Raw genomic sequence first — 11,208 nt, forward strand, 5'->3', positions numbered from 1 at the left:
ATTTAGCTGGGACGGCACTGTATAGTATCAATCTGTACTAACTGGGGCTCCTATTGGATAGTTTCTATAATTTTCTATACACTATATGATTCCTATAAAGGGCCTTTAATAGACATGCGATCTATAATTTGAAAACGCCACGTCAAGGACATATTATCATACGCTTTTTAGGCTTAATAGTTATTACCGCTGCTTTAGACTTAGGGTCCCTTTACATGGCCCGACATAGGCTGTAAAAACGATCGCCGATCAACTAATCGGCTCATCGATCATGACTCGTTTGCTAATTTCACAAGGAACTTGTTTGTCCCCTTAAATTTCCGTCATGTCAGCAGCACATCTCCCTGTTTACAAAGGGAGATGTGCTGCCGACTAGGGACCATTTTACTGGCCGCATAAACAACAAGTTAAGCCGATGGACTGATTGACTGATCGTTGCCCTGTTTGGGAAGAGCTTACAATCTATGAGGAAATAAGGGAGACACAAAGTGTAACAGTGTTTGTTCTGTACAATGGTCCGGCCATTTTTATACACATGCGGTGGTAACATAAAGCTGCATGAGCCAGTCACCAGCCAGTATCCGTGTATGACGGACATGAAGAGAAGGAGTGTGAGGGAATCTTATTCTGATGACTAATCTAAAAGGAGGGCCATGGAAAGGAGTCAGATTAGGGAATGTTATAGGACTGTCTAAATAGATGTGTTTTCAGGGCACGTTTAAAACTGTGGATATTGGGAATTAATCGGATTGTCTGGGGTAGCCCATTCCAGAGGATGGGTGCTGCATGAGAGAAATCTTGGAGACGGGAGTGGGAAGTTCGGATTATGGAGGATTTTAATGTAAGGTCGTTGGCAGAACGTAGAGCCCGAGTAGGGTGGTAGACAGAGATGAGGGAGGAGATGTAAGGAGGTGCAGCACTGTGGAGAGCTTTGTGGGTGAGAGTAATAAGTTTGAATTTTATTCGGAAGGGGATGGGCAATCAGTGCAGTGACTGGCACAGATTAGAGGCGTTGGTGTAGCGGTTGGTCATAAAGATGAGCCTGGCTGCTGCATTGAGGATAGATTGGAGAGGGGAGAGTTTAGTGAGGGGAAGACCGACTAGTAATGAGTTACAGTAGTCAAGACGAGAGTGAATCAGAGCAACAATGAGAGTTTTTGCGTTTTCCTCCATAAGAAAAGAGCGGATTCTGGAGATGTTTTTGATGTGAAAATAACAGGAGCGTGAAAGTGATTGTATGTGAGGAGTAAAGGAAAGATCAAAAATAACCCTGAGACAGCGGGCGTGCTGCTTAGTAGTGATGGTAGTGCCACACACAGAGATGGAGACATCAGGTTTAGGGAGGTTAGTAGATGGTGGGAACACAAGGAGCTCAGTTTTAGAAAGATTCAGTTTCAGATAGAGAAAGGACATGATGTTAGAGACAGCGGACAGACAATCACTGGTGTTCTGTATTAGAGCAGGGGTGATGTTACGGGAAGAGGTATATAATTGGGTATCATCAGCGTAGAGATGGTACTGGAAGCCAAATCTGCTGATGGTTTGTCCAATAGGGGCTGTGTAGAGAGAAAAGAGAAGCGGACCTAGGACTGATCCCTGAGGAACCCCGATAGCAAGGGGAAGAGGAGAAGAAGTGGACCCAGCAAATGACACACTGAATGAGCGGTCAGAGAGATGGGCGAAAAACCAAGAGAGAGACGCAGTCTTGAGCCCAATAGAGTGGAGCATGTTCAGTAGGAGTTTGTGGTCTACAGTGTCAAAGGCTGCAGAGAGATCCAAAAGAATCAGGAGAGAGGATTTACCATCCGATTTAGCCGCCAAGAGATCATTTGAGACTTTAGTAAGGGCAGTTTCTGTGGAGTGTAGAGTGTGGAAACCAGATTGTAAGGGGTCAAGAATGGAGTTAGCAGAGAGATAGCAGATAAGGCGAGAGTAGACCAAGCATTCCAGGAGTTTGGAGATGAAGGGCACCTATTTTATTTGCTTTTTTCACCTATTCCATAGAAATAGGAGATGAGAGACAAGGCAACGGTACTTTATTTAGAAATGCAGCCTCCTTTACTGGGTCAATAACCGTGCTCATATATACTGAATAAAAAAAACTGGGTAAAGACCTTCAAGATTTGTTTTGTATGAAAAACTAGGGAACGCTTAGTGTCTCTCATATTTGTAATGTGAGATGTTGTTGGTCGCATTTTTGCTTGTGTAGCTAAGAGTCTACCTGTCATATTGCCATATTAATAACTAAAATCTTTATACAAACTATGATGCGATCACCCTTTTCCTGACTGTTTAACCCCTTAGATGCTTCGATCAATCACAATCGCATCAACAAAGACGTTAAAAAGATGTGGATGCCCCCACTGAAGCTCATCTTACCCACACAATGTGATTGTTGGCGCCAATAGTTGTCATGGCAGCCCTGCGACCTAATGAAGGGCTGTCGTTTTTCTTCTCCTGTTAAGCCCTGGGCGTAACATGAGCCTCTAAAAATTACATTATACTGCAATACACGAGTATTGCAGTGTATTGTACCAGCGATCAAGTAATCACTGGTTCAAGTCTCCTAGGGGGACTAATACAATTTGTAAAAAAAAGTTTAATCACGTTTTTAGTAGTGTAAAAATAAAATAATTATAATAAAAGAAAAACAGGACCCTTTTCCCATTTTTCCTCTAAAGTAAAAACGAGAAAAAAAATCAACACAATTGGTATTGCCGCGTTCGTAAAAGTCTGAAATATTATAATATACCATTATTTAACCTACATGGTGAACGCCATAAAATATAAAAAACTTAAACCGCCAGAATCGCAGTTTTTTTTGGTCACTTCATATCCCACAAAAAATTTAATAACACGTGATCAAAATATCTCATGTAGCCCAAAATGGTACCAATCGAAACTACAGCTTGAACCCCAATAAAACTAAGCCCTCAAATCACTCAATCAACAGAAAAATTAAAAAGTTATGGCTCTCAGAATGTGGCGACAGAACACAAATTTTATTTTAACAATTAGTTTCTTCCTTGTAAAAGTAGTAAAACATAAAAGAACAATATAAATTTGGTATTGCCGTAATCAAATTGATCGGTAGAATAAAGATAACATGCCATTTTTACTGTGCAGTGAAAGACGTAAAAATGAAACTTTTTAAGAGATTGAGGAATCACAGTTTTTTTCCCATTCCAACCCACAAAGATTTTTTTTCCAGGTTCTCAATATTATCATATGGTACAATAAATTGTGCCGTGAAAAACTATAACTCATCCCTTAAAAAAACAAGCCCGCATATGGCTATATCAATGGAAAAATGACTAAAAAACAAAAGTTCTGGTATAGTTTTCTTAATTTAGTTTTTTACGCTGTTCACCGCATGGAATAAATAACATAATATTTTTATAGCTGAGGGCGTTTTGGTTGCGGCAATACCAAATATGTATGGTTTATTTTATTTTTTCAATAATTAAGGACTTGATAAGGGAAAAAGAGCGATAGTGTTTTATTACTTGAAACTTTTATCATATGTTTTAAAACTTTTTTTTGCCTTTTTTTTTTTTACGCCTTTTATACTTTTTTTTTTACACTTTTTTCAAGTCCCACTAGGGGACTTGAAGGTCCAACTGTCTGATTTTTTCTCTAATACATTGCACTACCTATGTTGTACAAAGTATTAGATCTGTCAGTCATTCACTGACAGAATGCCGGTAAGGCTTCGTCTCCCGGGGGGGGGGCCTGATTGACTGCCATAATGGCAGAGCAGGAGGCCATTGTTAGGCCTCCGATTGCTATAGCAGCAGTCGGCAGCCCTGATTGCATGGCAGGGCTGCTGATCTGTGTAACAAGAACAAACAAATTGTTGACCCTTGGTAGCTGGCGGGCACAATATACATAAACGCGGAAAATGGCTGCCTGCAACAGCCTAAACCCAATTTCCCAGCCACCACTAATGTATAGATAAATAAAAAATAATAATGCTTTATTAGCTACGTATAGCTGGACATACCACACTTAGAATTAAAATTATCACTAGCCGAGATCGGATGCACAAGATATCACCTGATTGACAGGCATATATAACATGTCAGCATAGGAATGACCATTCCATATTCAGTTAAATTGTTAAATTGTAAGGCAGCTAGTGGACAGCAGTTAGTCCGGTCATCGGCAGTGTATTAAAATATTAACAGCCCCCCCGACATGTTTCGCTACTGAGTAGCGTCCTCAGGGGTACACGGGGCTAATGGTGTACCCGTGTACCCCTGAGGACGCTACTCAGTAGCGAAACATGTCGGGGGGGCTGTTAATATTTTAATACACTGCCGATGACCGGACTAACTGCTGTCCACTAGCTGCCTTACAATTTAACAATTTAACTGAATATGGAATGGTCATTCCTATGCTAACATGTTATATATGCCTGTCAATCAGGTGATATCTTGTGCATCCGATCTCGGCTAGTGATAATTTTAATTCTAAGTGTGGTATGTCCAGCTATACGTAGCTAATAAAGCATTATTATTTTTTATTTATCTATACATTAGTGGTGGCTGGGAAATTGGGTTTAGGCTGTTGCAGGCAGCCATTTTCCGCGCTGATCTGTGTAACACCCATGGCCGCGGGCCGTCAGGTTTACTCACCTCCTGACGGCCACAGCCATGGATCAGTGAGTGCTGGGCCACATTTCCTCCTCAGGAGATGCCAGCGCTCACTTCTGCTTCACTCTGCTGTGTGCTGTAGGGTGCGCATGCATGCTCGTGCCCGGTCTTAAAGGGCCAGCGCGTACACCTGAATTAGATACCCAAATTAGCCCATGAGCACCCTGGACTAACTGAGGGTTCTGCCCCTTCCTGCATTGCCTGAGCGTTGTTGTCGTTTACCCATGTTCGTCTCTGCAATTGGTCCCTTAAGTGTTTTCCAGTTCACAGTGTTCCCGTTCCTGCTACCTGTATCCCGTGCTATCCTGGTTCAAGTGCCGTTTAGAGTTGCAGTCGTGTTGTGCTGAGTACTTCGTCTGCTTTGTTACACCACGCCTGGTGTCTGCCTGCTGATAAGGTGCCATCCGAGCCTATCTTGCTACTGTCTGAAGTTACCACAGGTACACCTATTCGAAATATAGACTTTGACTTGTATACTGTTGGCCAGCTGCCATACTGTTAAGGCGGTACAGCCCAGTGGGTCCAAGCACCCTACGTGACAATCTGTTAGCAACCTTGATTGCTGCATCTAAGGGGTTAATGGCAGGCATCGCAGCTAGCTCCGGTTCCTGTCGTTACAGGTGGATGTCAGCTGTAAAATACAGCTGACATCCACTGCTGATAATGCTGGCTTAGCTCCTGATACAGCGCCAACTTGCCGTCGGATACGGAAGCCTTATAGGAAGGCTTCCATGCTAGGAAGACCGGGAGGCCAGTATTAGGCCTCCGGCTGCCATTGCAGCCACAGGAACCCCTGCAATTTCATTGATGGGGTGACAATGACCTGCAAAAAACTTAAATGCAGCGACCACTTTTGACTTATGCATTTAAGGGGTTAATGGCGGGGATCAAAGCTAATTTTTGTCCCAACCATTACAGTCAGATGTCAGCTGTAATACACCGCTGACATCCGGCGATGATGGCACCGATGCAGCTTCTGAGCCGGTGTCCACCATTTGACGTATGGGTACAGCAAAATGCAGGAAGCACTTTCCATGACGTTTCCATACAGCAAATGTCGGGAAGGGGTTAAAATCAGTTTCAAAGATATTATTGTTTAATGAAGTGCATATCAGAAATTAACAATTTGACCTGGACACAGGAGCATCAATTACCCTTCATCATGAAAGGGTTAACAATAAAATAGATTTGTTTCTTTAAAGATCATTATTTCTCTATGTGAATTTATTATAATACAAGTTCCCATGACCGGCTCATGAATATAATAAGTCATCATGAGATAAGTTATTCTTAGTAACACACTTTGTAAATTGAATACTGGTAATTATATAAAGACCTTGTGCCCCGGTCTAGAGGTAGTCACCCCGTCTGTGATAGAAGAGTAGATGATGGATTCCAGTCCACGTAAGCTCTATCATGTACATGGCTTTGATTCCAGACAATATCTGGAGCATTACTGTTCAGATAAACCTGACATGGCCTTTGGAGAAGACATCTTGAAATTTCTTATTGATGATCTTAGACAACTTTTCACAGTGGGTATGTATCCTGATTTTGTTACTCCTTAAATACATTGACGTGTATATTATTATATGTTTAACTGGTTTAAAATAATTGTAACAATATAAATAAATATATATTGGGGAGAATAGATATTTGTAGTGGTGTGGGAGATCAGAGGAGGCGACCACACGGCCCCAGTCATCTGGAAATTAACAGGGAGCAGAGTAAAGTCCTGGTCATTGAATATGATGACAAAAATAATAGAGTCTCAGGGTTTAGTAGCGTCATTGTTTTCAACTCTGTAATCTCCATTCCCTTTTGGGAAATAAAGAAGGACATCAAGAAAATGACAATTGTGGGTGCAATTACTTATCCCCTTAAATGCTATGTAAACCTTTGAAGGTGTTTTGTTTTAATTTGTGTTGTTGTTTTTTTTAATAAATCAGTGTATGAGAGTGTTTTGAGCAATTTTTAATCTATTTTTATTTAAAATTATTTTTACTTTTTGAGATACAGCTGCTTTGTATCCTGTATACAGAGCAGCTATATCATTACAATGTTGCTGAAAACACTCTTATACACTGTTTTATTTTTTTTTAAAAAATGTTTTCAAAGGTTTCCATTGCCTTTAAGGATTGGCCTATTTTCTGCTTTCAGGACCAAGCTATATTTGTAGGTTTTAGATTGCTATATTCCAAAAGCCATAACTTTTTTTTTTTTTTTCCAGTGACGTAGTTATATGATGGCTTGTGTCTTTGTGGGAAGAGTCTTTGTTTTTATTGGTACCATTTTGGAGTGCATATCATCTATTGAATACATTTATTTTATTTTTGGAGAGGAAATGAGGTAAAAAGGCAAATATGATATTGGTTTTTTTCTTATGCCATGCGCAGTGCAGGATAATCAATAAGTTAATTTTATTTTATTAGTCATTATGATTGCGACGGTGCCCTACATGTTTTTTTTGTTATTATTATTGTTTACAATTTTTTAACAATAAAACCAAATTTTGAATGAAAAAAATGGGTTTATTCATTTTTCTTTTTTTTGGGTAATTTTTATAAACTTAATTTTGCTTTTGCTTTTTGATCGTGTGATTGATTGTATAATACTTTGGAATACTTAGGGACACCGATGGGCTAAAGGATGGGATCAGAAGTTGCTTTGAAACCGACTGTTACAGCAGAATCCCGGCTGTCAATCACTGCAGATCTCCTGCTGCAGATCACATGGGCAGAGCTCCAGTCCCTGCGCGATGACCATGACGTACTTGCATGTCATGGCGCTTTTTGTTAAGGCATTCTTTGACGTACAAGTGTGTCATGGTCGCCTAAGAGGTTAAATCTGTTATCTGACAATTTGCACTATTGTCATTTTCTGAACTATTCCAATTATGTTTTTGATCAACTAGAACCCAATCTCTAGAATCTACAATTCTATGTTCAATAAAAAAAATCTCCATATTTAGACATAAAATGCACCAACAATCACTTTCTGCTCAAGTTACCACTAATGGCTGTTATAACCAGCGTGTTGTGGACCTACTGTGTTACTCCACTGGTTTGATTTAGGGTCATCTCTAAGAGCGCTATCTAAGTAGCCTCCTCGTTCTCCAACTTTTAACTCTGTACGGGGATATGGATTTCAGTGCAGAAGGACTACCAGGTCCTTCTTGAGGTGGTCCTGGTGTGAGTAGCAGCTGGCCCAGTGGACCAGGTTACAATGGTGTAGAGCAACGCGAGTACAGGCACTGGCAAATGGCGCCTCTCCTAGGAGTTTTCTTTTCCTTGAAATTCCTAACTAGATTTACCACTGGCTGAAGTCATCTTCATATGCACATCTGATGTCCAACTCGCACACTGTGGATTATTTTGATTGCAGTGGTATTCTGCTAAATGCTTTATAATTAAATTGTGCTGACCATCTTGCACAACCAAAAATGGGTGAGTTACTTGCCAACTTTTTTGTTATTTTACCCTAGGGATCCTGACTATATTTACCTTAGAGGAGCGACTATTTCTTTTCCCCATTTTTTTCCCTTTTACCAACTATTACAATACAGCATTATTTAATTTGCATGTGAACGGCGTAAGAAAATAAACATTTTAAAACACCAGAATTGTTGTTTTTTCGGTCAACTTAGCGTTTAAAAAAAAAGTAATAACAAGTGATCAAAAAATCGTATGTACCAAAAATGGTACCAATAAAAACGAAATATAAGCCCTCACACCGCTCAATTGACCACAAAATTAAAAAAGTTATGGCTATCAGAATGTGGTGAAACAGAACAAATTTCTTTTAACAAACAGATTTTTCTTTGCAAAAGTGGTAAAATATTAAAAAGTACTATATAAATTTGGTACCACCGTAATAGTTTTGAGCCGCAGAATAAAGTTAAGTTGTCATTTTTACTGCTCGGGAAAAGCTGTAAAAATGAAACCCAAAAAACAATGGAGGAATTTAGTTTTTTTCCAATTTCACCCCACGAATAATTTTTTTTCTGTTTCCCAGTACATTATATGCTACATTAAATGGTACCATTAGAAACTACAACTCCTTCCGCAAACAAAAATAAGCCCTCACACCACTCTATTGATGGAAAAATACAAAAAGATTTGTCTCTTGGAAGGCGAGGAGTGAAAAACTAAAATGCATAAACAAAAAATTTCTGGGTCTTTAAAGGGTTAATTTGGAGATTCTCCTCAGAGTCTGGTCCAGCCATGTCACAAGAACTCAAATACTAAAAGGGGGAAAAATGTCAGCATAGGGTAGATCAAGAAGAAAAACTAGAAAAAAAAGGTAACCGAGAGTGCATCCATGTAGTATAGCCAGCAAAGGGTCTAGAAATCAGAAATCATCGGTGTCATAAGTGAAACGCTAGAGATGAATATTCAATAACACTGAAGGAACCAACATGTATCTTATAGATCCTTAAAAAGTAGACTTTATTGTTTTTATATTTTCAATACAATAATGTAATAATAACTCCTAGGATGTCTGAGCCTGCATAATGCATTTGGTTGAAGATCTGAACCCATAGCTTCCCTTGGTTCACCTTATATGATTTCTGTGTTACCAGGTGGGTCTCGCGCGCTTTATTTGTACTGACTATACTACAAAGGAGCTCCCCATGTTTGCATGTTTTTTTTTTTTCACATGAACAGCTACACCTCAGGCATTGGGACACAAAGGGTGACCTATATACCATCCCATCAGTTGAGCACCTCACCTTAAGATTGTTTCGAAGATATTTGGATGGTTCTCCTTACTGTCCCATGAGCCTCCCTTCTCCTTTTCTAATACTCTAACTAAAGAATTATAATTTTGGTGGGCCTGCTCTTAATGCACTTATGAGAAGTATAAGACTAATACCACCAAATCTATCCCTAGAGAACGTTTGAGGATTAGTTTATCTTTTTTTCAGATTTTCGGTTATTGTAAAACCAATGTTTATATAGTTTGGTAGAAGTGATAGAGACATATGTAAATTTTTTCCCCAAAAATCTATTAGATATTTCAGTATTCAGATGTTGTTTCTGCAGGTCATATTAATGGAGACATCTTGATTGACCTCAGTACTGGTTCGTTTATTCATCATCTATATTCAGCCTCTGAGTTTTTCAAAAACATCATCGTGCTGAAGGTCAATAACAGATGCATCATGGAGCTGAAGAGATGGGTGGACGAACGTACGGGAGCATTTTATTGGGGCCATACATCAGCACTTCATCAAGAGAAAGAAGAAAACAGGTGACGTATTTTTCGAAATATCAAGAGAAAAACCACTGTCATTGTCGTTGCTGCTTCTTATACAACAAATATATCGGGAAAATTGGGCAAAAATTCCGGAAAATGTTTACTCTGTTAATACTCAGATATAATAGTCAGATGTAAAAATTCTATTACTCTCTCAGTTCAATATTCTTATACATAGGGGGCGGTATTATATAAAATAATGCTGGATGGGCACAGTATAAACCTGACACTTGGTGCAACAGTCTTGGATGATTCAAGCTTTACATCTAGTATTCCAAGTCAATAGTCCAGTGCTAAGTCCTGAGCCACCATATTGATGTTGACAATGGGACAATCACTTTCCTTTTCTTTTCTATTTTCCAGTGATCAGTTTGAGGACAATGAAGGAAAAGTGAGATCAGCCATTCAACATGTTGTGAAATGCAACCTGGAGAAAGAGAATATGACAGACCCGCTGGTCTTACCACCAGCCGATTGTGTCATCAGTACTGTGCTCCTGGATGTTATCAGCAAAGATCAAGATGATTACATCAGATATCTGAGGAAGTTTTCTAGGTTGCTGAATCCTGAAGGACACCTCATATTAATTGGGTGTTTAGATGCAACATATTTTACAGTCGGGAAAGACAAGTTCCATATGCTCACATATAATGAGGATTTTGTCAGGAAAGCTCTAGTTGGGGAAGGTTTTATCATTGATTACTGTAATGCCAAGGAGAGAACGGCTGTCAGTGACCTTATTGACTATAAGGCCATCATGATTATTGCAGCTCACAAGGAGAATTAGGGTAAATCTTATAAACTCTGCATGTCATTAATTTATATATTAAGCTTAAAAAACATATAATAATCAAAAAGAAGCTTCCTTAGTGCAGTATAGGAGAGTATAGACCGACCCTGGGCATCTGGGACATCGTAGGAGTCTGAAGTCTTGGGATCAGTGTCTTTCTCATTGTTGTTCTGTTCCTGCTTAATATGAATTGTGTAATAAAGTAAAGCATATATCAATAAACTGTGTACTTTACTTGGGTGAGGGCACAAATCTGCTTCATAGGCTTTACAAACCTAAATTTAGGTGTAGAAATGTACACGTTTTTGTTTTGTTTAACACATATTTTATTCCTTTTTCATATTTCCATTTATGAAAATTTAATAATCCCCCTCTTTTGTGTCTCAGGCCTAATTAGTAGGAGGCATCCATCATTCTCTACTATTTCACTGTGGAATAAAAGATTAACGTTAAAATGTAAAGAAACCATTTTCAAAACAAAAATGTGTCCACAATGCAAAAATT

At 39.2% G+C, this 11,208-nt stretch overlaps 1 protein-coding gene across 1 annotated transcript; it reads left to right on the forward strand.

Annotated features, from left to right (window-relative positions):
• The first annotated feature begins 6,040 nt into the window (after positions 1–6,040).
• On the forward strand, positions 6,041–10,701 carry LOC142662507 (nicotinamide N-methyltransferase-like). The gene is made up of 3 exons (XM_075840716.1): positions 6,041–6,194; positions 9,701–9,908; positions 10,278–10,701. The coding sequence occupies exons 1-3, from the start codon at positions 6,041–6,043 to the stop codon at positions 10,699–10,701; spliced, it is 786 nt and encodes a 261-aa protein (XP_075696831.1).
• Positions 10,702–11,208: the final 507 nt, after the last annotated feature.

The sequence above is a fragment of the Rhinoderma darwinii genome, chromosome 10 (genome assembly GCF_050947455.1).
Source record: "Rhinoderma darwinii isolate aRhiDar2 chromosome 10, aRhiDar2.hap1, whole genome shotgun sequence".
Lineage (NCBI taxonomy): Eukaryota > Metazoa > Chordata > Amphibia > Anura > Rhinodermatidae > Rhinoderma > Rhinoderma darwinii.

Excerpts from the sequence above, each read along its gene's own strand:
- LOC142662507 (XM_075840716.1), top strand. The coding sequence starts at position 6,041 with ATGATGGATTCCAGTCCACGTAAGCTCTATCATGTACATGGCTTTGAT. Across the intron at positions 6,195-9,700 it reads TAGACAACTTTTCACAGTGG|GTCATATTAATGGAGACATC; the intron begins GTATGTATCCTG and ends TTGTTTCTGCAG. Across the intron at positions 9,909-10,277 it reads CAAGAGAAAGAAGAAAACAG|TGATCAGTTTGAGGACAATG; the intron begins GTGACGTATTTT and ends TCTATTTTCCAG.